We start from the raw sequence: 27173 nt of genomic DNA, 5'->3' as shown, positions 1-27173 counted from the left end.
ATGTATGTAGTGAAAATATCAGAAAGCACTTTTGAGCGAAGGTATTTAGTGAAAATATCAGCAAACACTTTTGAACGTATGTATGTGACAATATCAGAGAGCACTTTTGAACGCTTGTATTTCGGAAAAATGTCAGCAGACACTTTTGAACGTATGTACTTAAATATCAGAAAACGCTTTTTAAGGGTTGTATGTATTTAGATATCAGAAAGCACTTTTGAACGTTTGTATCTAAATATCCGAAAACGCTTTTGAACGTTTGTATGTATTTAGAAATCAGAAAGCACTTTTGAACGTTTGTATGTATTTAGAAAAATTAACTTGTAAAAAACGCGTTGTTGTCAGCACTCGCTTCACTCTTGCGGACCGCCGGAGAATATTTTGTCGCTACGAGCGGGAATCGAAAAAAGGGCCGTTGCTCGTTACTGCTGATCTTTTTAAGGGCTGCTGAGTGGCGAATGACGCTGTATAACGGCATAACGGTATGATGTTGTCATGTGTGATGTATTCGTGTGTGGTCTTCATGTGTGGATCGTGTTGGTGTCGTGAATTATCGTCCAAGGACGTGTGTTGAAGGGGGGACGCTAACTCATCTAGCCAACATACATTTGTTGCATGTAGACAAAAGCTGCTCTCTAATTTCCAGCAACAAATGTACAAACATTACATATGTGTATGGTTCTTTTATATTTGTTTATATGCAATATGTATACCGATCTATAAATTATATGCAGCATCATTTGCGCATAGTAAAAAAGGGAATCTGTAAGCGTACGTATTTAACACTGAAAATGCTCAATTCTGCTATTTTCGACGCTCTGTTAAATATTGGTGAAATCCGCTTATAGAAAACAGTACCCCTCCAAAAAATTAAATATCGTAAGTTTGGCAACGCGGTGAACCTTCTCTATACTATACGTTCTCTTCTATTTACAAAAAGTTCAGAACAGCAATGTAATTCTTAGAATATAATTCAGCCACTTACCTGCGGGAAGAGTTTCTAACTCTCCATCAATATTTAATAACTCAGTATGCGTTTGCTTTATCATTTTCTGTCTGTACTTCAGTCACCTAAAATAAATTCATTATAGAATATAGTTAGAATTAATTAACTATCATGAAATGACGCTATAATACCTATCTTATAGGAACATAAGTATGTACATATGTATATGTATAGTTTATATGAGAGCCGCAGCCATGCATTTACATACTTTTAGATTAGATATCATATTAAAATTTTCACCAAAAATCCATATATAATAAATATATCTGAACAAAAAATTGTCACATCGTGCGCTATATCCTCTACCTCCCATGTAAATCAGTAACGGGCCGTTCAATTTTTTTCTTTATTTTAAGAGAAGCTGGGCGTGGTTTTACAAATAATAATATAATACCAAAATAAAATACACACTTTAAAATATATTCGCATTAATTGGTGGTACTCAAAACGGACTAAGAAGAATAATTTTAATTCTCGCTGTTTGTCAATAGATGGCCCACCAGTTAGTGGTGATCGATTTATATATGTATATTTAAGTCGTGATAAACTTAACCTATACATTTGAAAAATAACTGTGTTTCCCCATTAGTGACTTTTTTATACATTTGCGTGAAGTGTTGATTTTCTTCTTTTAGTCAATCAAATCGGCGGCTAAAGCAAACCAGGAACTCCAAAAAGGTTAAGTGAAACACCGAGCCGAAGACGTTGCCATTGCTCGATCTGTTTAAATAGTTTTGCGCATATCTACCAAGTCGGTCACTAAATGAAGCATTAGTTGCGCACTTATATCCAGATATGATCATTTATCAAAAATGAAAGAATCCTAATACCCCAAGCAAATAATCTAACTTATCCTGGGCTTATCTGTAGTAAAGACATAAGTATCAAGAAAGATATGTAGTATAACAGTAAGAGCAGCAAATAAATCTTCTATCTTAGCCTTCAAATAAAGTTTTGTTATACAATCGGACATGATTTGTGGTTATAACTAAGTTTCGTTGCCCAATAACAAAGGAATCTGAGTATAAGTATGTTCATTACACCTGTATATGAATCGAAATTTTCCGTGTACTATGTTGTAACCAGAACCTTTTTATAACTTCAAATCAATGAAGTAAAATTTTACGAACCGGTGAGGGGAGATAAAGCTAGCGACGGCTGTGTTCGAGCTGCTTAATAATTACCGCAGTACTGCAACCCTGTTGACCTCTGCTGATACTTTGCTGCAATTCTGCAGTAATTATTTCACGCAGAACGTGTTACTTGCAAATAACATAATTTTAACATATGTACAGTGGCGGACAAAAGTCTACATACACCCCCTGTTTTCTTCGATGTGAGAGTACAAAAACTTTTTAGAAAAATGTGTTGATACAGTTTTATTCTAATCTTCTTTCTAATAACAACAAACTTAAAAAATCCGTTAATTAATATAAAACTACAAATTTATGGAATAGAAACTCAAATATTGTGTTGACAAAAGTCTACATACAGTACAAAAATACCTTAGTTCAGTGCAAAAAAAACTGTACAAAATGCTAGTTATTAAGACGTTTTAGTATTTAGTTGTGTCCTCATTGGCATCTATAACTGCTTGAAGACGCCGTGGCATTGATTCTGCTAAATTTGTCAACGCTGCAGATGTAATGCTGTTCCAAGGTCCCAATATGCGCTCTTAGAGTATAGCAGAGCTAGAAATTTGGTGTTTTCTAATTCTACGCTCCAAAATCTCCCAGACATGTTCAATAATATTCATATTTAGACTTTGAGGTGGTGTATTTAATTGCCTTGGAGTATAATAAAGCAACCAGTCCTTAACAATTTGCGCCGCATGTATCGGATCGTTATCTTATTGAAATGTCCAACCGGAACCGAGCCCTAAATTATCCACCAAAGGCTTCAAATTATGTTCCAACAAAGACTTATACCTATAACCGTCCATTTCATCTTCAATAAAGTCCAACTTTCTAACTCCAGAGGCCGCAACAACTCCCCAAACCATTGCGCTGCCGACACCGAGCTTCACAATTGATACTACGTTCTTCGGTTCAAGCGTGGCGTTAGTTTTCCTTCAAACTTTAACCCTTTCATCACTACCAAAAAGGGTGAATTTAGAATCATCTGTAAATGAAAATTTTTTCCAAAAATCCATTTCCTTTTCTTTGTGTTTTTTGGCGAACTTTAAACGAAGTTTCCGGTTTTTTCAATAATAAAACGTTTCTTCCGTGGTGTTCTACTGTGGAATCCGTTATCGTTTAGATTTTTTTTTATTGTTCTTGTTTGGATACTCATTTGTGACGTACTTACTATGCGTTCGGTTAAATTTGGAGCATTTACTTTTGGATTTTGGTCTACTTCGTTGAGAATCAGGCTGACGTCTCTACGAGATTGTTTTTTTAAAGTTTTTTAGAATTGTTTGTACTGTTGCTCGACTCAAGTTTAAAATTTTAGAAATTTCACCATATGATTTTTTTCTTTTCTTTCTTTTATCACCAAATTTCTTACATCAATTGATATTTCATTTCGCCATTATAGCTTTTGAAGTGTTTAAACCACAACTAAATTCAATAAATATCAAACAATAAACATATTGAAATAAAAGAAAAAGGCTAACGTTACCTTACTGTTAATATAACAATGTACAAAGTATGAGATTTGAACTGTATGTAGACTTTTGTCAAAGCAATTTTTGAGTTTTTCTTCTATAAATTTGTTGTTTTATGTTAAATAATGAATTTTTTTAGTTAATTGTTATTATAATAAATATTAGAATAAAACTGTATAAATACATTTTTCTAAAAACTTTTTGTACTCTCATATCAATGAAAATAGGGGGTGTATGTAGACTTTTGTCCGCCATTGTACGTATATGTACATATATAATTGCTGATGAAATGTTGGAAAATGGATGTGAACAGTTTATGAAAAATACTATGAAAAGAAGGTATAGATAAAATCGTTTCTTGTCTAAAGAATACTGCAAAAAATGACAGTTACAAAAGTAAAAGAATTTTGAAAATTATACCCTAATGATATCTTCTATTAAATTAATATATTATGTATATGAAACATAACCATAAATTATTAACTTTGGATGTCATGTGTAGAAGTTCACACAAGTGAGGAAAGTTCTCTGATCGCCATTCACTTGGGAGTGGCCAGAAGCGATTCTTTTACATATGACTCAAGCAGCTCACGACTTCCGGTCTTTGACCAAGTATCCTCTGGGTAGCCTAAGAACATCCGTTTAAAGGCGAGCTAAAGTGAGAAGGCGAAACATCCCCTGCATAGGGTTGTGCGCTGGGTTTGGGACCCGCCACGTAAAAAACATCCCCAATGAAAAGAAAAAAACATCCTCGGATGGGAGAAAAGACAGTGTTGTCCGGATGGATGAAAACACTCGAGCTCTGAAAGTATTCGACGCAATACCCGCCGCGGGAAGCAGAGGAAGAGGAAGACCTCCACTCCGGTGGAAGGATCAAGTGGAGAAGGACCTGGCCTCGCTTGGAATATCCAAGCGAAGCGAAGAGAAGAAACGACTGGCGCGCTGTTGTTGACTCGGCTATAATCGCGTAAGCGGTGTCTACGCCAGTAAAGAAGAGGAAGATATGAAACATAAAATTAATATTTAAGACAAAATTCACTTACAATTCCTCCTCAATCGAATTTCCGCAGAGAACGTAATGCTTTCGCATCAAAGGCAACACTGCCGCAGTAATTTCACAACGAACACACTCGACATTTGCTTTGCGGTTCCCCAAATTTTGCTGAATTAGTCTTGTAACCCGAAGATACGGCTTATAACAGAGTTGATTTGAAGCTTAATCAATTCTCGTAATAGCGGCAGATAAGTATATCGGGATTATCGAAGAACACAAAAATACAGCACAACAGGGCAAAGCTGCGGCTTTTCCAAGCAAATTTTGTTTCGAATGAAAACAAGAAAAAACGTTAACTTCGGTTGCACCGAAGCTAAATACCCTTCACAGGTGCATTTCTGTTAGTAACTATCTTTTCAGTTTGTATGGCAGTTATATGAAATAGTAATTCGATATTTCTTCGGAAATTACATTGTTGCCTTAAAAAATAATCTATACCAAATTTCGTGAATATACTTATCTTGTCAAATGTGAAAGTTTTCCATACAAGAACTTAATTACGATCGTTCAGTTTGTATGGTAGCTATATGCTATAGTTAACCAATCTGAACAATTTCTTCGGAGATTATATTGTTACCTTAAGCAGTAATCCATGCCAAATTTCGTGAAGATAGCACGTCAAATGTGAAAGTTTTCCATACAAGCCCATGACTCCGATCTCTCAGTTTGTATGGTAGCTATATGCTACAATTTACCGATCTGAACAATTTCTTCGGAGATTACATTGTTGCTCTAGAAAATAATTTATACCAAATTTAGTGAAGATAAATTGTCAAATGTCAAAGTTTCCCATACAAGAACTTGATTCCGATCGTTCAGTTTATAAGTCAGCTATATGTTATAGTGGTCCTATATCAGCCGTTAGGACAAATGAGCAGCTTCTTGAAGAAAAAATGACGTTTGCAAAATTTCAAAAGGATATCTTAAAAACTGAGGGACTAGTTCGTATATATACAGGCAGACAGACAGACGGACAGACAGACGGACATGACTAAATCGACTCAGCTCAACATACTGATCATTCATCATCACGCTTCCTTCTGGGTGTTACAAACATCGTGACAAACTTAATATTCCCTGTTCATGGTATAAATATGACCTTAGTATATTGTATATATGTAGATTAGGGTGGCTCTTATTTTTCAAGTACAATTTTTTTCTTGTGCTACCCCTCAATTTAGTTCCTTTTTATAAAAAATCAGATGAGCGAAATTTGAAGTTAATCCGATAAGTTTAAAGTGTGCCCCTTGGCCCTCAAAAATACAAAATAAACGAAAATTCAAATAAAAAATCAATTTTGTTTCTTGGTTTCAAAAACTTGTACAGAGTTATCGCCCAAATTAGGTACGGGGGAAAATTGCTTTGTTTTACTGCAAAAAGAAAGTTAAAAAGATTCGTAAAAGTATGTTCGCATTGCAGCGAAAACACGCTTTCCGTGTTTTCAGCTGAAAACCTAATTGAAAACATGGTTTTCGTCATGTGTTAACTGTCAAATGCATAGCGTATTTTCAGAGTTTATTGTGAATTACTAAGGAGTATTGTGAGTTGAGTGGATGAAAATAACTATTTACAGTAAATATTGACGGTTATTGTGCGTTTTTTTAAATTTTGGGTGTGCTTCGTGTATTGTGAATTGAGTGGATGAAAATATCAGTCTCCTATAACATTCGAAGTGAACACATACGGTAGCACAATGTCAACTCCTAGATTACGAGAGAAAATTTATCTTCTTGGGCATTACTCGAATGAAATTGTTGGAAGTAAACTGCCATCGGTGAAACAAGTGTTAAACGTTTTCTTTTTCAATTTGCGAGTGTGTAAGTTAACCGTACGGGGAAGTGCCTCACTAGATGTGCGGGAAGCGATGATATATTGGGAAAAAGCACGAATTCCGACGCAAGAGTTAAGGAATTGTATACCAAAGTTGGAAGGTCTGTATCAACAATGGAGGCAACTTCAAAAACATGCTGGAAGATTTTCGGAGGTTCATAAGAAAAAAGAAACAGATTTCCTTGAAAAACTTAAGGACCTTTTTGATATAGCACACGCCAATGCTTTGAGTATCATTACAATTGAAGAAGATAAACAGTTCTTAAACTATCAGCGGTTGAGAGGACGGCCAGGGTTTATGTATGGAATTGATTACCAGCTAATTGCGAAAGAAGCACGAGTTTCTGAACGAAAAATGCAAGAGATGAAGAGGAAAAAGCGAAGCGATCATGAAATGTAACAACTAAGTAAGTATCGATTGTGTATATAAATATTTATGGATTTATACATATGTTTTCATTTGATTAAATTTTTTAATTTTTTCAGCTCGACCTGCTATGCTCACGACGTCTAGTTCAAGCAGTAGTGAAGATTTAGATTTCTGTGATTTGGAGGAAGTTCCGCGAGTCTCAAAAGATTTATTACCACAAGCAAAAAGGAAAAGGGGGCGTCGAACAATAATCACTCCTAAGCTTGCTGCTGCCTTGGATAAGTGCAAGATCAGTGACAGGAATGCTGTTCATATTCTGGCAGCTGCCATCGAAGCGCTTGGTTATAATGTTGAAAATTTCGCTATCAACAGGTGCTCTATTCACAATTTTCGAGAGAATCTTCGCGAACAAAAAGCTGCTGAAATCAAAAATATTTTCAAGGATAGGAAATTGCACGCTGCTACCTTGCATTGGGATGGTAAACTACTTCCAGCATTAACGGGTAAAGAGACAGTGGACCGACTTTCTGTAATTCTTTCAAATTGTGGTACTGATCAACTTCTTGGTATACCTTCATTGCAATCGGGGAATGGAAAAAAACAAGCAACAGCTGTTTGTGAAACTCTTGCGGAATGGGGCCTTCAGGATTACGTAAAAGCATTAGTTTTTGACACAACAGCATCAAATACAGGCACTTTTAAAGGTGCATGTGTTTTGATTGAAAACTTTCTGGAAAAAGATCTCTTGTATTTACCCTGTCGGCATCACATGTACGAGATAATTTTAAAAGCAATTTATGAGGAAAAGATGGGGAAAACTACAGGCCCAACTGTACCAATATTAAAAAATGGAATTAACGTTAATAATTTTAAAACCGGAATCGAGCATGAAAAGGTCAAGGAAAATTTGGATCCGGTCGATGTATCTCGAATTCTGGATTTTGTACAAGACGCTTTGCAAGAATTATAGAGAATTTTTAGAATTGACTGCTATTTTTCTTGGCACAACACCGCCTCGTGGAGTGATCTTCCGAGTACCAGGGGCTATCCATCATGCAAGGTGGATGGCAAAGGCTATTTATTGCTTGAAAATATTCATGTTTCGCGATGAATTTAAGTTATCACCGCATGAAGAAAATGCTATTTGTGATATTTGCATTTTCCTAATCCGTGTATATGTCGAAGCGTGGTTTTGTGCTCCTTCTGCAGCCAAAGCCCCATATTTAGATTTCAGTGTTCTTTCAACACTTTATAAATATCAGAATATTGATAGTGACATCTCCCGTGTGGCTTTACAAAAAATTAAAAATCATTTGTTGTATCTATCTCCTGAACCCATCGGCTTCGCGTTCTTTGACTCTAATTTGTCTTCTGAATCAAAAAGAAAAATGGTCAGTGCACTATATCGTGAAGCAGATATATCAGAAGAAAATACCAAAAAGAATAATGTGCAAATAAATCAAATCCCAGAAATAATGAACAATGGAATCGAACAATTTGTTTCTCATAAAACAAGGAAATTTTTCACTAGATTCGATTGAAGTGACGAGTTCCTTAACATAGATCCTTCGCAGTGGCACAAAAATGAAGATTTCATTAATGCTCTAAATCTAGTTAAGAAACTGAAAGTTGTAAACGATCCGGCGGAAAGAGGCGTGAAACTAATGCCAGTATGTGGTTCAGGTTGTAAATGAGTACCGTCAAAAGTTTCCAGATAGCAGAAAACAAACTTTATCGATGAATAAGGATTTTTAATTCATCATGACCTTTTCTTTTGTAAATTATTAACCTTTCTTAATTTCAAATTTGTATGTTATTATTTTGTAAATATTTTCTTACCATTATTTTTTCTAATAAACTGAAATGAATTGAAGAAAAAGTTTTATAGAATTATATGTATAAGCTAAATATAATATGGATAATAAATAATAAATTATAAAAAATAATTAATTTTGTAATATTTATTACTTAATAATCTTTATGAATACAAATTATATATGATTTAATATAATTTAACAGTAAGAATTCTTGCTAGTTACTTACTCAATAAACATTTTTTGGAACAAAAAAACAAATAATTTGATTTTCATGTGATTTTCGGTTCATTTTGGATTTTTAAGGGCCTAGGGGCACACCTTACCCTTATCCGATTGACACCATATTTCATAGAGCTCTTTTTTTCATAGAATGGAACCCAACTGAAGGGTAGCCCGCGAAAAATTATTAAAAATTGTAAAAAGTGCTATATAAGAGCCACCCTAATGTAGATTATATGCTTACTGGCAAATATTAGCACCTACAATTTGTTCAAAAATGAACATGTTTGTTGATGCCAAAAAACATCACTTAGTCAGTATGCAGAAACATATATAGCAATATATGTACATATTTAGTTTTTTTCCACATATTAGGTAGTCGAAAAAGTCTTTTCGCATTTTGTTAATATGTAGATATTGATGCAGTCGTACATCTCCAATGCTTCCAATCACATTGTTTTATACCATATAGTGCTGGAAAGGTGAGATTTGAAACTTCATTTAACCAAAAATAAAATTAATTCGGCGAAGTTAAAAAATGTTACAGCTGTTCAAAAATGGGTGAAAATAATGAAGAAATTCGTTATATTTTGAAATTTTTGTATAAAAAAGGGACACCAAGCCACCAATGAAATTTGTGAAGTTTATGGAGACGATGCTGTATCAGTTCGTGTAGCACAACAATGGTTCGCTCGCTTCCGTTCTGGAAATTTCGAAATTTCGATTTACACTGATGAAAGTTTATCCTAATGGAATAATGTCTCTAGCGGAAAAATTGCAAAAAGTTGTCAACCAAAATAGTATATATGTATTTGTCTATTTATTTATTAGTATAAATAAAAATAAGATAAGTTGAAGTTTGATTAGAAATACGAAAAGACATTTTCGACTACCCAATATTAAGAATGTGTATGTTCAAATATGTAGATATAAATTGTAGAGTCGAGTGGATTAGATTTGTCAAAGCAAAATAAAATATTTCTAAAAAGAATTAATAGTAAAAATATATCAAATTAATTTATTTTCACTTTAACGTAATTAAAAGCACCAATAAAATAAGTAAAAATTGAAGAGTTAGGACATAGCGTAAGGAATATTGCAATATTAAGAGTCGCATTACTAAGCATCCATTAAATATATTTTTTATTGATCTTGAACCGAACAGCAACAATGCGGAAATATATAATCGGAAATACTTAAGCAATGCAGTTATTAAAGTAGAGCCTCCCAGGAAAGTAACTGATATAGTTAATGCTTTCGATGTCAAGAATATGGACATACCAAGATGTATTGTACAAAGACATTTAGATGCGTTAAATGTTCTATGTGCCATCGAACCACAGAGTATCAGAAAGACAAGGATTTACCTGCCAAATGTGTTAATTACTTATCCTGTGTGTGTGTTAATTACATCCTGCTAGCTATAGAGGCTGCAAAATTTATAAAGAATAAGTTGCAAAGCAGAAGCCTAACAGTCATTTCTTTAGTCAGCAATCAAGTTGAATAATCGGGGGCAAGAAAAAATGCTCTTTTTATTTTATATAAGTTATTTTAATTTACAAATTATGTTGTTATTTTACATTTAATCACGAGATACATATGTAAAAGGAAAATCTAAATGTACTCGCTACGTGCGAATGTACGATTAAAATCCCCGGCGAGCGGACGAGGAGTATCAGGATGCTTTATTATTAAGCTTTGAGCGTAGCGCGCAGGATTGTTGTCGATCGGTATCAATATGCTAACGTGTGAGTTGATCGCTCCCAGGAACCGGGTTCAGATGAAATCTGGCGAAGATCCAATAGTACTGTGCGTTGTCGCGGCTTAGTATAGAACGTAATTGATCGGCTTGTGTTAATCGAATTGTTGACGTGGCGAATGTTGGTAGCGAATTGTATTTAACGAAGTGTATCTGCTTCTTTTTTGTCCATCCTTTTTACAGATGTGGTGAGTTCTGTTTTAGTGTCATCTGCTGTGGTGAACTGAGCTGTTTTATTAAGGTGCGCCAGTTTTTCCGGGTAGAGTGGGCGGATGCTTAACTCATTTAAACATCCTGGGCCCCCTAGGCAAATATTTTGCCTAGTATTGCGTATGTAAGTTATGGGTTTACTTGTCAAAAGTAAAAATTAGTTATGGGTTTACTTGTCAAAAGTAAAAGTTAACTTCTTTTTCTGGTCTTACGACCTTTATTGTTCAATCGCTCGCTTAACTCTAAACTTAACAAATTTTATAATTCTTATGGTAACTTAATGCGCTTGCAGTTCTGCTGACGTCGGTTCCCACTTTACGCTGGATTTCCAGAGAATCACGCCACACTGCGCTAGACGTATCGTCAGCACTTTTGCGAGTAGAACCGATGCGCGTGTCTTTTGATTGTTTTAAATGTTATTGTTGCTAACTCCTCCCTTCTTAAAATCAATTGTCCTCAATTGATCAAAAATATGGTAGGTTGTCAAAATTGAAGTATGTTGTGGGGTTTGCTGTTTTTGGTACTACATATTTCTGGTACTGCTGGGTCCTTACCCTTGGACGATGTTTCTGATGTAAAGCTTGTTTGCAGGATTATCTTCTTTCTCCTATGGCAGGAGAATATTATTGAAAAAGCTGCCAGTGTGAGAATGGCCATGATTGCCACAGAAGTTTGAGTGGTATTCGTATTATTCTGAAGGCAATCCAAACGTTTTATTTTGTCTATGAATATCTCGTGGATTGATTCCAATGACAAAAGGTTTATTCTTTCTTTTTCCGCTGGAGCAAATTGTGTTCTGACTGGTAACGCCCCGGTTAAAAGCGTTTCGCCATTGTAGAAAGAATCGTTATTTATTTTTATGGTAAGATTGCTGAATTTTACGACGAATGTGAGTGCAACGGACATTTCTTCCAGGCTATTATTTACGGTACCATTAAAGTTGTTTAGTAGAATTAGTCCAGGTTGAAGTATTTCTATTGGTTTAACATGATTTGCGTTGCTATATTGACAAGTTGGATTTTGTTTACTATTTAGAAGTTTTGTTATGCAGGTTTCATTAACTAGGCTAACACTTTGGTCTTTCTTACAAATAGATATAGAATTTATTGTCTTACACTCGCTATTTATTCCAAGTATATTATTTTCTTTCTTAATAATATTATTGAAAACAATATTTATAATCGTATTATTTCTCTTAACAGGTTTAATTAAAATATTTTCATAGGTTTCTTTTTCCGATTTCACGATATACGCTAACATTGTCGAATTATAAAGAACGCTTGTTTCTGCAAAACTTAAGGATTCTTCAGTTGATGAAAAAGGCATCTTTTCCTCTTCTAGTGTTTTAAGAGTTAATTCTAATTCTTTTTTGTTCAATAAAATGCTATTTACTAATTTTAATTTTGCTCATTGGATGGCATATCTAACGTTTACAATTTCTTCCTTAACTAAACGTAATCTATTTTGAATACTTATTACTAGTTCGTCGTTAAAGTAGCTGTCTTTTGTTATTGCGTTTGCTAGTTTGTCCGTAATTACTTTGAGGTTATTCATACGTTCTGTTAGTGCTTGATTTACTACAAATTGTTTATTGTTATTGTCGTTTAATTGTTTTGTGTCGTATTCTAATGCAGCAAAATCGTCGTGATCTGAGGTTCCAGCTAAATATTTCCATGCTGTACCCAGGATGTTAATTGATCTTCTAATTTTTCTACCTGATGGTTTAATAGATTTAATAGCTTCTTTGGTCTGTTCTATTTCTTGTTTTAAAGTTGAGTAAAATATACTGTTTGTCTGTATGTTTTTGTCCGTGAATTGTTTTACCTCTGCCAAAAATTGTTCGTACAGTTCAACGTTGATAAGGTGTATCAGTTTAAACGTTCCGTCTTGTATTTTGGTCAGTCCTTTGCTTATTGTAATTATATGAGCTGTTGAGAAGTCTGTAATTTGGAAGTCGGTCAGAGACTGAGATTGTTGTCGCTGTAAGCGTTAGTCTGCAAAAAGAAAAAATTTAGTACTTAGCTTTTAATATTACTCTTATCAACTACCCTATTTGACTCGGTCAGTACCGTAGTCGACGTGTTTTCCTTAACTACTTCTTTTTGAAGTAAAACTTCTTTAGGCGCGCTTGGCTTGGGGAGTAAACTGACGAACGCGTGACGAAAAGTGTGATCAGGCGAACGTGTGATCAGGCGAACGTGTGATCAGACGAACGTGTAACGAAAAATGTGATCAGGCGAGGCGAACGGTAATTGGCTTGGGGAGTAAGCTGACGAACGCGTAACGAAAAGTGTGATCAGGCGAGGCGAACGCAGAGAACGTATAATATAGAGAAGGCTCACCGCGTTGCCAAATTTACGACATTTCATTTAACAGAGAACTTAAAAGTATAGAAAGAGAACATAAAATTTGTTAACATTGTATGTAAGGTCGGAATTCGCCTCGCAATTTTAACATTGTTTACAATTCTCTCACATATTCTAACCGAGAATATGAAGAGACAGAAATATATGTATTTACGACATATGATGACAAGGCATATATGCCGAAGAAGAGAATATGAAGAGACTCCCAACGAAGAATTTCGTTTTGCTAGTTTATATTTTGTTTCATTTTGACACCGAAAATGTGTACAAAATACATTATGTTTTCTGTCTCACATACGCAAGAATATGAAGAGACATAAATATATGTATGCATGAATATGAATATGAAGACATAAACACATGCATGCATGCTCCTTATGCAAGTTCATACATATGAATACATATTTACGCACGTTGGACGGCGAAGCTGTTACAGTGGCAAGGGAAGCGGTAACAATCGGCGATCGTTTGTTAGTTTCTTTCGCGTCTCGTCGCGTCAATGCTTCGACAGATTGATGTGCTGAACATATAGAACGCGACAGACTGCAAGCGCCATCTGAATCTGATATTGAAATACGCACATTCTTAAGGACACAGTTATTTAGACAGCTGCACAACTACATAACTGTGTCCATAAGAACGTGTGTATTTTAATATTTGACAGATGTCGCTTGCAGCCTGCCCCGCTCTATGTGTTCCGGGCGTGACTCTTTGAGTTTCGGCTATTGATTGTCCGTGACAACGGAGATGCGAAAGATGCGTGCGACACTTGTTATTATGAATGTATGTACATATGTACATATGTATGTGGCTCGCATTTGTTTTCATGACATACAGACAAATGTGCCAAAGAAATAATATACATATGTATGTATGTATTTATATACCATAGAAATTCTATTGGTACAAATATGGAAATGATAACGAAATAATGCGAATATGCACATTTCATGAAGGTCATCAATTTTCTTTGAAGAAATGAAGTTCATTTTGCACATCTTCACTTTGTAATAGTGGAAATAAATATAATTTATTTGAAATATTACTTTATTTAAATAAAAATAAAGAGAAATAAAATTAAAATAATTTTTCCTAATTTTTCCCGTGTTTTGGACGATGGAACAAACATCATAATGGTAGTTGTTTACATGTCGCCTAATAACACAGTTAATAATATCATAAAGTTTATAAACAGAAGACTTATGATTTATGGTCGAGTAGGTTCTGAAGAACTAGGAGAAAACTATCATACGTTACCACTAATCTTAGCAGGAGATTTCAATATCAATTTCGCATCCGAAGATGGACAACTCTTGAGAAACTTTCTACGAGATAAATTAGAATTACAAATGAATAATGACCGTAATAAGCCAACTACAAGACATGGAACAACAATCGATGCAGTTTTTTCTAGATTTCTGTCTAATTTTAATTCTAAAATATATGTATCGTATTTCTCGTATCATAAGCCTATTGTCTCGGTTTTACAATCAACCACAGTAATTACTGATGTACCCAATAATGAAAATAACGAATAAAACAATGCAAAAAAATAAAAGATCTATGCAAAAATATTAATTTACTAATGAAAACATAAAATAAATTTAAATATTTGTAGGAAATAAATATATGTATATGTGCATACATGTATATATTGCACACACACATTCATATACATATATACATATAGATAGAGAGAAAGAGAAGTTTTACTTCAGTCGTGCGGTCATAAGCACACTCTCTTTTTTTATACCTAGGTGAGATTTTAGTTCCTAACCTATTGTGGACCTTCACGTAAATCGTTTCTCCTGGATTATAATCAATAATTGGTTGTAATTTGCTATTGTGATTTTTAAGATCTTCTTGTTGTTTATCTTTTATTCTTTGAATATTATCTAATCTAGCTTTTTCGAATTGTTCGGGGTCTGTGCTTACCGTACGACCGAAAAAAATTTCTATTGGTCTATTATTAATTGTGCTGTGAATTGAGTAATTATATTCATAGACAGCTCTGTCTAAAAGCTGTGCAAATGATTGATCTCGATTTTCGGCTTTTAGACAACGCATAACCTCGGAAAGTGTTGAATGGAATCTCTCGATTTGGCCATTCACTGCACTTTTATATGGCGGGGATTTGAAAATTTGAATGTTTAATATGTCTTCCAACATAAAAGTAATAGTCGCTGAATTGAATGCCCTTTCGTTATCAAAAAGTACGGTTTTGGGTACTCCAAACTGAAAGAGAAGTTCCCTTAGAGGTTCTTTTATGTCTTGAGTAGCTTTTGATTTTATTGGTTTTACCTGCGCATATTTTGAGAATTTGTCGACAGCAGTGAGCACGAGATTGCCTTCCGTTTTGTAAATATCTATATGCACTATATGTCCTGCATATGAGGGGATAGGTGTCTCTTTTAAGACGAGCTTATTAGCGTGTCTATCATACTCATTTGTTTTACAAATACTACATTGTTTGACTATTTTATTTATTTTGTTACTCATGCGCGGGAAAAAATATTTCTCTTGTATATGAGATTTGTTCTCTTTACCATTACGATGAGCTCTTCTGTGTGTTTCTATGATAATTTCTTCCTGCCTTCGTTCTTCTAATACATCTTCTACCTTTCTTCGTGCAAACCTAATACGATATTTATTGAAGTGGATTGAAAAAACTTCTTGTATTATTGGTTCGGGAGCGCTGATCCCATTTATTACTGAGGGGTTTAGATATTTTTTCAATAAAGATATGATTGTCTCATCGGAAAATTCTATTTCTGTAATAGTGTGACGGTGAATAGTTGGAAAAACAATTTGAAATTTATAGCTTGATTCTGTAGACCAATTGAAAAATATCTGATTTTTAAAAACGTTGATAGGTACATCCACGAATTGAATCAAGTTTTGACCTGAACTGTCATCGCTATGCGTCATAACCGACATTGAATTTATTTGTTGCTGTGCTGTAATTCTTGATAGTGCATCAGCCACAACGTTAGTTCGACCAGTTTTATGAAATATTTCGTGATTATACTCTTCTAGTTCTGCCTTCCATCGTTTCATTTTACTATTTGTATTTTTGTTACTTAAAGCGAAAGTTAGGGGCTGATGGTCTGTAAAGATTTTGACCTTAGCGTGCCCGTACAAAAAATTCCGCAGAGTGGATAATGCCCAGACAATGGCTAGCATTTCCTTCTCGTTTGCGGCGTAATGTTCCTCCGCCTTACTTAGAGTTCGAGAAATAAAAGAAATAGGTTTTCCACTTTGGGAAAGAACGGCACCAAGTGCAAAATTTGAGGCATCAGTTATGAGCTCAAAATCGTCATTGTAATTTGGAAAAGATAAAATTACCTCGTCCGAAACCAATGTATTTTTAATTTTCTGAAATGCTTCTTTAGCTTATTCATTGAATTTAATCGGTACTTTTGCGGACTTGTTTTTTGAAATTCGGCCTTCTTCGCCTCTTAGTAAGATTGTTAATGGCTTTGCTAATTTCGCGTAATCGCGAATAAATCTACGGTAATAGCCGGATAGGCCTAAAATGAACGCAACTCTTTAATACTTTTGGGTTCGGGAAAATTAGTAATTGCTTCTACCTTTTTTGGGTTAGTTCTAATGCCCTCTTGTGATACTATAAATCCTAAAAATTCTACCTCCTTTTGAAAAAAGTGACATTTGTCCAGTTGAATCTTCATATTTGCTTCCTCTAAAGTTTCGAAAACTTTTCGAAGATTCTGTAAGTGTTCTTCCTCGGATTTTCCGAATATTATGATATCATCTATATACACATAGCAAATCTTGCCTATATGTTCATGGAGGATATCGTCAAGTGTACGCTGGAAAATGGCGGGCGCATTTTTCAGCCCAAATGGTAGCCGAGTAAACTCGAACTTCCCATTATTTACCAAAAATGCCGTTTTTTCTATGTCTGACGGCTTTAGTGGGATCTGATGGAACCCACTTTTGAGGTCTAGCGTGGTAAAAAACGAATTGTCGCCTAAATGCGATAACATACCCTCTATTTCGGGTATCGGATATTTATCCGCTATAGTTAAACTATTTAATTTTCTATAATCGATCACCAACCTATACTGTTTATTTCCACTGGAATCGGGTTTTTTGCCACTATCCACACAGGGGAATTATAGGGGGATCTGGATGGTCTTATAATGCCATCGTTTAGTAGTTTTTCCACCTGTTTCTCTACTTCGCCTCTAAGCGATTCTGGATATGGATAAAACTTACTATATATTGGAGAATCGGATGACGTTCTGATCTCTCCCACTACTTTGGTAGTATAAGTTAACCGTTCATCCGGTTCCGAAAATAAGTTAGGATGCTCTGTAACCAATTTCTGTAGAGCTATTTTTTGATGGAGAGTAATGTTGTCATCGTGTATTTTGATAGCATTTACTACATCTGTTTTTAATTCTTTAATTAATATTTTTAAATTATTTTTAATTGTTAAGGTTCCCTCTCTAATGTTAATTACAGCATCTAGCTGCCGAAAGCTATCATAGCCCAAAATGCCATGAAAAGTTCTTAAAGGGGGTAGTATAAAGAATTTTAAAGTTTCTGTTTGATTAAAAAGCTGTAAAAATGTGTGGTGTTTTATTTCTATATCACCAGCAATAGTTTTCGCTAACAATATATCTTTGTTTTCTAGTACTTTTTTTGCTAAATTGGGTTGAATATAATTCTAGCTGGAGCCAGTGTCAATTAAAAATTTGAATACTTCGCCGCTCTTCGTGCGGCATTCAAAGTAAGGCAACGAAGAACTTCTTAACCTAAAAAATGAATATCGCTATATTCGTAATATTGGCCTTCCTCCTGTATATTGTCGTCCGCCACGCCCAAATAATCATTCAGATTATCTTCTGAGCCAGTGTACGAGGTAGCGCTTGGAGTATTACTTATATGAAAATTGCGTTGTGCCTTTTGTGGCTTGAGATTTCTTTCAGAAGTGGTCTGTGGTGGCCTTTTGCCGTATAATTGATAATTTTGTGGCCGGTTCATATAGTCAATGCGGCGCGAGCGCAAAGTTTCATCTATCTCCATAGGCACCGGCGGTTTTGGGGGGCGCATAGGCGGTTGGTTAAAGTGTGTTTGTGCATTTAAGTTCCTATCAAATCTTTGATTTGGAAAGTTATGTGAAATAAGTTGTGGTTGTGGTTGTGGTAAGTAAGCAAATTCTCTGAAAATTTCTTGAAGGTAAAGGTGGTGCGGTGTTTCGCTGCATCCCTCTACGATCCATATTGGTGTTGTGTGCGTACCGTGTGCGGAATCCCTGATTTTCCAGCTTCAGGCACAAGTGTAGTGCTTGGGGCAGATCCATTGGTTCCTTCATCCCCAATAGTTTAGGCAAGTCGCCGTTGAGGCCGCCCACAAACGTATCTAGCGCCTTGTTTCTGTATGTGTGAGTAAGAAGATTACGAGCCTCGCTACCCACCTCCATACAGCCTAGCTTATTAAGTATTAAAGATAAATTGGAATAAACGGCCTGGTAAAATTCATCAATTGAAATATTTCCCTGAACCAAAGAAACCATTTGGTATTCTAGGGTGGATACATCACGCTTGTCGGCGTAATGTAAAGTTAGACACTTACAAATAGCACCCCAGTCTAAGGGTGTATTGTATGACTCAAGGGCAGCATCCGCGTTGCCGACGATTTTATTTCTTATCACGTTAAGGATTCCGTAGAATTTAGGTGTGCCCTTACTCGCTTCGTAAATATTTAATATTCGATTTACACTTTTTTCCCACGAATTGAATTCGGCGGGATTTCCCGAGAATTCGCGTAAACATTTTACCACATCAGGTATCTTGTCTAAATCTGATAAGTTGCTTGCATGTTCTATATTGATGGTTTGGTCGCAAGTGTCTGCTAAGCCCGCATTCGGGTTAAGGGTTGCCCTAACTATGCTGGGCCCCTGCCTGTTTACCACGTCTAAAGCTACCCTTCCTATTAGGATTACGAGGTCATCTTCGTTTATTGTAACGTTAGCTGTTCCTGAATTTCCTGCAGGATCATTCGCCCTGATTACTGGTGGACGAACCAGATTATTTGGGTTCGACATTGTTTATTTTGTTGTGTCTGGTAAAGAGTTCGTTTTATATTTTTTCTCATTGTCCACTATTCTTTACGTATCGGTTTCTTTTCTACTTCAATAACGTTTCAGTTTTTGCACTTACAAATTAATGCTTAAAGGTTTTATTTCAATTTTAGTTTGGTAAAAAAAAAATTTCACAATCTGGGTTTCACTTAATGTTCTTAATTAGTAATTATCACTTAACTTACAATACAATAACGACTTTCATTATTTGCCTCTTGATATTGTTGGTTGCTAATGTTGATAGGTGCTGATGAGTTGGCTTGCGTCCAACGCGTCCTTTTTGCTCTGCTACTAAGGGGCCTGATCTCACACTAGCACAGTTGTTTTTCTTATCGCTCCACGTTCTCCGAAGAAGGATTCTTAACGCCTTTTGTTTTCCTTCGCGACGTAGGGGCTTCTTTTAGCTCGGGCGCCAGTTATGGGTTTACTTGTCAAAAGTAAAAGTTAACTTCTTTTTCTGGTCTTACGACCTTTATTGTTCAATCGCTCGCTTAACTCTAAACTTAACAAATTTTATAATTCTTATGGTAACTTAATGCGCTTGCAGTTCTGCTGACGTCGGTTCCCACTTTACGCTGGATTTCCAGAGAATCACGCCAAACTGCGCAAGACGTATCGTCAGCACTTTTGCGAGTAGAACGGATGCGCGTGTCTTTTGATTGCTTTAAATGTTATTGTTGCTAACTTATATATGCTACTGCATGTATTTCGGCGTACTGCTAGTAGAGTTGCCGAGGGCGCAGAATACATGCTGTAAATCCAGAAAATGCCTTTTGTTTTAAACATAATATTTGTTATTTATTTACTTTTAGGTGCATATGGCTAGGTCTTATATTTTGCGGGTTTCTCCGACTTATTATTATATTAAACATGTGGATGCGTTATTTGCTTTTATTCATTTTATTTGCGGTTTTTTTAATTTCTTATTTCATCGGTATGGTATACCGGTTGCTTAGTATTTGCCTTTTCTGTATTATCGGCAATTGTTTGCATTTAATTTATTCTTGGCTTATGAAGGATAGTGACTCCACGCCTGGCTCAGATATGGCCAGAATGGGTACTCCCTAGCCCTGGAGTTAGGGCTTTGCCAATAGAGGGATCTTGCGAGAGAGTGGCCGGTGAATGGAGAACGGCTTCGATTCGTAGAGTAGAGGATTTATACTTAATTTGGTGCTTTGTATAGCTGATTCCCATAATCGCCAATGTGAGGAGCGCTTATGTAGATGAATATTATTCAACTTTTTGTAAAATTTTATAATAGGTAATATTTAAGTGCGTATGCACTAATAACAAGAAGTGGCGCCGCCAACGCTCTAGAATTTTTTTTTTTTTTAAATTGTCTTTTTCTCATTATTGGCGAAAGCCATTCTGTGGGGTCGAAAAGTAACATATATTTGAGTTTTTTATATTGTTAGACCTAAATCTAATTTGTTTTTTCTACCAATATATGAAGTATTAGAAAATTGTGGCTCTAGTGGTTGTCGTACGACGTACCGGCCATTATTTGATCAAGTAGTTGTGGCTTTAGAAAAGTGCTCACAATACTAATCTTCTAGAGTTTGAAATTTCCTTAATTGTGAATTAAGGCATTTATTTGTATTGTACTCAACTTGAGTTGGTATGGTTGTAACTAGTTCAGTAACTAGTCCACTTTGTGTTTCGCTGTGCAGCGTTTGAACCTTTTGTGCCTTTGAGCAACATGGTGTCTCTTGGCAATTTTTAGTGTTTTGGCTTTCGGGATTTGCTTTTGCAATTAAACCCGTGGCTTTTTTTGTAAGAGCGCTTTTTTGGTGTGAGAGGGGATATCTGCTGTAATGAAGCATTGAATTGTGTCTTTTGTGACAATATAAGCAATTAAATTTGCTTTTGCAATTTTTAAGATTATGTGTATGGGACACGCAGTTTGTACAGAGTCTTTTTGATCTGACAAAGTTGTTCCTTTCGTTAATGTTTAATTTTTTAAACTTTTCGCAAGTTTTAAGCTTATGCCCTCTTGTGCATAGTTCGCATGACGTATGTTTTCTTTGTTCGGATGTGAACGATTGCGTTTTGTGAAAGTTTTTGTTTAAATTGATTTTGTTACCAACTTGGGGTATTGAAGCTTCTATTTTGGCCGTGTTTAGTGTTCTTAGTTTTGATTATTTTTTCTTCTAACCTTTCCGCAATTTCATATTGGGTGGTGAGAAAATCTTTCATTTGCTGCCACGTTGGGCACTTTTTTCGTGATGAGAGCGATTGCTCCCATAGTAGTAACGACTTTTCTGGTAATGCGGCGGTGCAAATGTTTACCAGAATTGGGTCCCAGCTGTCTGTGGGAATATTTTGTGTCGACAGAATCGACAAACAATTAGAAACAGTGGATTGTAGTGTTACAAATTCTTTACTTATTCCTTTTTTGATTTTAGGCAAGTTTAGTAGTGTCGTTACTTGTTTATCGACCATTATTCTTTCATTTTCGTATCTAGCTTTTAGAGCTTCCCAAGCCAAATTGAAATTATCGTCCTTAAGAGCGAACTGTTTTACTATTATGCCTGCTTGACCTTTAGTTTTGTATCTGAGGTGATACAATTTTTGCGCTTGTGATAATTGTGGATGGTTGATGTAAACGGCTGTGAACATGTCCCGGAAGGACGGCCATTCATCAAAACCTCCGTAAAACGTTTCTGTATCACATGCAGACACCTCGAGTTGGATGCCTGAACTTGCTTCTTGATTGTCTATTTGTGGCAGCTCTACTCTACTGTGGGGAGTAGGTGCAATTGCTTTAATGAGCTTTAACTGATCGGAGATCATAGCTTTCGTTTCTTCATATTAGTCCAAGCAGTTTTCGTAAATATCGTAAGCAGATAATTTAAAATTTTGTGGAAGATCTGAATAGTCAGAATCTACCATGGCGTCATGAGCCGCTTGGAGGCGAGTCCAAAATTTTTTTAGATTTTGATTTTTTATTTCTAGTAACGATTCCGAGTTTTCGTGAATCGGTGAAGATGCAAATCTAGTGCAGTATCTTAAAAAACTGTCACTTTCTGACATAAATTTAGCAACCTGTTTTGAGCGTGTAGCTGCTGCAGGTGTATTTTGATTAGTGTCGTTGTTGACCATTTTTGCGATATAATATTATTTATTTATTTTATTTTAGCTTTAAGTTTGAAACTATCCGCACTTTTACTTTATTACCACCTTTTACGTCCTTATGTTAGTATTTAGGTACACCCTAATACTTGGACTTGTGTGTATGTAAGTATGTATGTGCTTATGAAGATTGCTTATGTTTTGTGAAATTGAGAGCTCGTTGAAGAGATCAATGCGCTATTTACATAAGTATTTGTTTTTATGTATTTATAATTATGTTTCTGTTCTTAAGCAATTGAGAGCTCGTTAGGGAGATCAATTAGCTTTTTGTCCACAATCCTGCTTGCTTTTGTTTGCCAAAGAACAAGAGGTATTGCTGGATAATGGCGAATGTGGACTTTGATTATTTGTGTGTTAATACATATGTATGTATATAGTTCTCACAAGTTGTATATGTTTTGTTGAACTTTTTTTGTGAGATTTTGTGTTTTGTATAACCGGTAGAATCTTTGCCGTATTTTTGTGTTTAAATGTTATATTTTTTTTTTGAGAGAGAGAAATTGAACACGGTATTGAAAAAGTAATTTTCTCTTATGTACTTACATACATATGTAGATGTTCATATTCAAGTAAATATGCACTTTTACGTAGTGTCTATTAGAATCGTCGTCTAGATATATGTATGTAAATATATGTATATGTGTAGGTTTTGCGCTTGGCAATTATACAAACATATCGTCACCTGAAATGCAAAATAACGTATCATCAAAAAAATCGAAATTGAGTGTCTTATTGATTACGTTTCACTACTTCAAATTATATACATAATATTGCATATGTTCAACATTTTCTGGTTCTGCGGTCATGTATAAACCAGTCTTAACCAATATTAATATTTTGTTTCACTCAGGTTCGATTTTATTTCGTGTTTCATTCATGCGACACTAAATTTCTGAAAATGTTGTTACGTTATTTTGCATTTCAGGTGACGATATGTATGATATATATATATATATATATATATAATGAATAATATAATGAATATCTGTTTCCACTAAATAGTTATATATGCATATATGTATGTAAATATAGTTATTTTAGTTTTGTTTATGTTTTTGTTTTCTATTTTATGTTTTTAAATATTTCTACCTTTGCGTTCTTACTGTATGCAGTCGTGCTTATTGCTTTATTAAACATAAGAGACTGCCGGAAATATTTCGCATGTGAATGGTTTAATATTGGCCGCTTTTTGTTTTTGTTAAGTGTTTGAATACACCAAAGCACGCTTAACATATAAGCATTTGAAAATAAATGTATATATAATACCAAACTTTTATCGGGTTTTCCCGTAAACTAAACTTGGGCCCTAAAAGTTAGGCAACCGTTTTATTGTGATGTTAAAACGTATTTTGGTTACCGATGTGATATAAGTATATATATCAGTAATTTTTTTTTTGTACATATGTATATGCATGTAACAAATTGGAAAATTGGATTGAATACGCTCTCTTTGTTCCTTCAGGGGCTTTTTTTTTTGTATGCATTTATGCTGCCTTCTGCGTTTGTCCCTCTTTCTGTGCTCTAGCTACCACCTTGCGCTGTTGTTTTGTTTGTATGTAAATTCCGTTCGGGCGATGAGAGGGGGGAAATGAAGAATTCTGGATACTTTTTGGCAGGTATTTGTGTATTTGTTATAATTGTTTGCGCCCGTTTGCTCCGTTTTTGTGTATTTTTGTTGAATTTTATTGTTTTATTGTATTTTTAAATTTCGCGCCCGATTTATGTTTCGATTTTAGGTTTCGCGCCTAATATTCTGTCTGCTGTTTTTGTTTTTTTTTTGTTGGAACTGTTATTTATATTTTGATTTTTTTTCGTAATCTGTTTTTTCTTCTTGCTGTTTGTGCACTTTTCGTTTTTTTTGTAATTTTATGTTTTTGTCTCCGCAGTTTTGGTTATTGCCGAGTCACCACACCTTTTTTTTGTTTTGCTCCACTCTACTTTTTTATTTTTTTGTCTTTTGTTGTATATGTTACTTTTGTTTGTACATTTATTAGTTATAATTTTTGTCACTTTTTGTTTTTTTTTTTATTTTAGCACACTGCGTTTGTTTTATGTTTTTTGGTTCTTTTTTTTTTTTTTGTTTTGATTGTTCGCCACTGCTCTTCACCGCACAGCACTTAATTTTGTTTTATTTCATTTTTTTTGTTTTTTTGTTTAAAAATCCATAGTGCCTGTCACTATGGCTCGAAGGACCACGAATAATCGGGGGCAAGAAAAAATGCTTTTTTTATTTTATATAAGTTATTTTAATTTACAAATTATGTTGGAAAATCTAAATGTACTCGCTACGTGCGAATGTACGATTAAAATCCCCGGCGAGCGGACGAGGAGTACCAGGATGCTTCATTATTAAGCTTTGAGCGTAGCGCGCAGGATTGTTGTCGATCGGTATCAATATGCTAACGTGTGAGTTGATCGCTCCTAGGAACCGGGTTGAGATGAAATCTGGCGAAGATCCAATTGTACTGTGCGTTGTCGCGGCTTAGTATAGAATGTAATTGATCGGCTTGTGTTGATCGAATTGTTGACGTGGCGAATGTTGGTAGCGAATTGTATTTAACGAAGTGTATCTGCTTTTTTTTTGTCCATCCTTCTTGCAGCGTAGGTTTGTTTACAGATGTGGTGAGTTCTGTTTTAGTGTCATCTGCTGTGGTGAACTGAGCTGTTTTATTAAGGTACGCCAGTTTTTCCGGGTAGAGTGGGCGGATGCTTAACTCATTTAAACACAAGTAATGCTCCTCAGGGCATAATGTTTCAACTTCTTACAGGACAAATGATTTTAATAATAGGAGTGGCTGCCCAACTTATGCACAGATACTACGCGAAAATAGAAATTTAAATAACGAGGATCCTTTCGAAGGAATCGAAGCTTTATTAGCAAAACAATTTGAATTAACAAACAATCTCCTCAACATCATATTTCTGTTAATATCAAAAATTTGCAAGTAGATATTCGAATTGCTATTTGGAATGCGAATGGGCTTTCCAATCACACAGAAGAAGTAAAACTTTTCCTCAAATCTAATTACATTGATATATTTTTAATATCAGTAACTCATTTTACAAATAGGTCACACTTTAAAATTCATGGATATGATCTAATTGTTGCAAATCATCCAGATAATAGAGCTCATGGTGGCTATGCAGTATTAATAAAAAGCGGGCTTAGATATAATATTATGGAAATAATAAATGAAAACGTTATACAGGCCGCTTGCATTAATGTTAAATGCATGTCATTTAATATTACTGTGTGCTCAGTGTATTTTCCACCACGATTTCGTCTCAAAGAACAAGACTATTGCAATTTTTTTAGAAAACTTGGCTGTAAGTTTATCGCTGGCGGTGATTATAATGCCAAGCATCCTTGGTGAGGATCAAGATTGGCAAATCCCAAGGGAAGGGAGCTATATAATTGCATAAATACCAACAATTTTTCAACAATATCTACGGGGAAACCAACGTATTGGCCATCAGACCCCCGCAAAATAGCAGATATTTTAGATTTTGCAGTTTATTTTGGAGTATCACTACATCATCTGGATGTTTCTGATAACTATGACCTAAGCTCAGACCATTCGCCTATTGTAATTACTTATGGCACTGCTCTTCCGCCACTCTCAAATAAATATAAAATTGTCACACCTAGGACAAATATTTTGCTATTTCAAGATTGGATAGATGCCAAACGAAATACAAATATTTCTCTTAAAACTGATTTAGAAGTGGATACGGCTGTGGAAACATTTACAAACATCATTCATGAAGGAGGTATGAGGAGCCAAAGCTACGGCAGCGAATGCTGTTTTTATATCAGCAGAGCTTAGGAACCTTATAAGTAACAAGCGAAAGCTTCGGAAAATTTGGCAAACCAGTAGGTGTCCAATAGATAAAAAAAGGTAAAATACAGCATCAAACCAACTTAAAAAACATTTACATGAAATAAGAAATGAAGCAACTGCAGAGTTTCTCAAAAGTCTGGATCCTAACGCGAAAGACTACGAATACAGCTTTTGGAGAGCAACCAAATATTTAAAGCGACCTGCAAAGCGAAATGTTACCATACGTAATTATAGCGGAGATTGGTGTTAAACTGCCATAGAAAAGGTTGAAGCATTTGCTCAACATTTATACTCAACGTTTCAACCAAATTCAAATCTTGCACCTGAAGATACTGAAATAATACAGTTCCTGGATGTACCTTGTCAAATGTGTCTTCCAATTCGTAAAATAACTGTTTCTGAAATTAAAGAAGAATTCGCCAAACTGAATCAAAAAAAGTCACCAGGCTACGATAAAATTGACGGAAGAGTTACGAAAATGCTCCCTCAAAAGAGTATTAGATTTTTATCATTAATTTATAATGCAATTTTCTACACAATGGAAATGTGCGGAGGTTATAATGATTCCAAAACCAAACAAACCCGAAATATTTTGTCGTCCTACCGTCCTATTAGCTTGCTGGTGACATTCTCTAAAGTCTTCGAAAGAATACTTATGAGTAGATTGTTACCAGTTTTGGATAAATGCAATATAATACCGGAACATCAGTTTGGGTTTAGGAGAGGTCATGGGACTCCAGAGCAATGTCATCGTATAGTGAATATAATTAAGAAATGGAAATAAAGGTTAATGCTGAGAAATCGAAACACGTCACATTTGCTCTAAGAAGAGGAGACTGTCCACCGGTATTTTT

At 35.1% G+C, this 27173-nt stretch overlaps 2 protein-coding genes across 20 annotated transcripts in view; one reads left to right on the top strand and one right to left on the bottom strand.

The window, feature by feature from the left end:
- LOC115066185 (synaptic vesicle 2-related protein) overlaps nt 1-27173 on the bottom strand; it is a 795221-nt gene that overhangs the window by 674225 nt on the left and 93823 nt on the right. For 16 of the 19 annotated variants that reach the window (XR_007422134.1, XR_007422133.1, XR_007422132.1 and 13 more), the window contains one exon: nt 986-1071. Coding sequence is in view for 16 of the 19 variants with exons in the window: in XM_049451314.1 (XP_049307271.1) it covers nt 986-1049 (64 nt within the window). In the remaining 3 variants the exon portion in view is untranslated. Of the gene's footprint in view, nt 1-985; nt 1072-8704; nt 8724-23020; nt 23160-27173 lie in introns of those variants that run through there. The other 3 variants (XM_049451325.1, XM_049451315.1, XM_049451319.1) reach the window with 2 other exon arrangements.
- LOC125777157 (uncharacterized) lies at nt 6228-7872 on the top strand. The gene is made up of 2 exons (XM_049451413.1): nt 6228-6902; nt 6982-7872. Exon 2 carries the CDS (start codon nt 6993-6995, stop codon nt 7833-7835), a length of 843 nt encoding a protein of 280 aa, XP_049307370.1. The 5' UTR covers nt 6228-6902; nt 6982-6992; the 3' UTR covers nt 7836-7872.

Source organism: Bactrocera dorsalis, chromosome 3, assembly GCF_023373825.1.
Source record: "Bactrocera dorsalis isolate Fly_Bdor chromosome 3, ASM2337382v1, whole genome shotgun sequence".
Lineage (NCBI taxonomy): Eukaryota > Metazoa > Arthropoda > Insecta > Diptera > Tephritidae > Bactrocera > Bactrocera dorsalis.
Note: the sequence above shows the minus strand (reverse complement) of the source record. Positions and strands in the feature narration are given on the sequence as shown.

Excerpts from the sequence above, each read along its gene's own strand:
- LOC125777157 (XM_049451413.1), top strand. The coding sequence starts at position 6,993 with ATGCTCACGACGTCTAGTTCAAGCAGTAGTGAAGATTTAGATTTCTGT.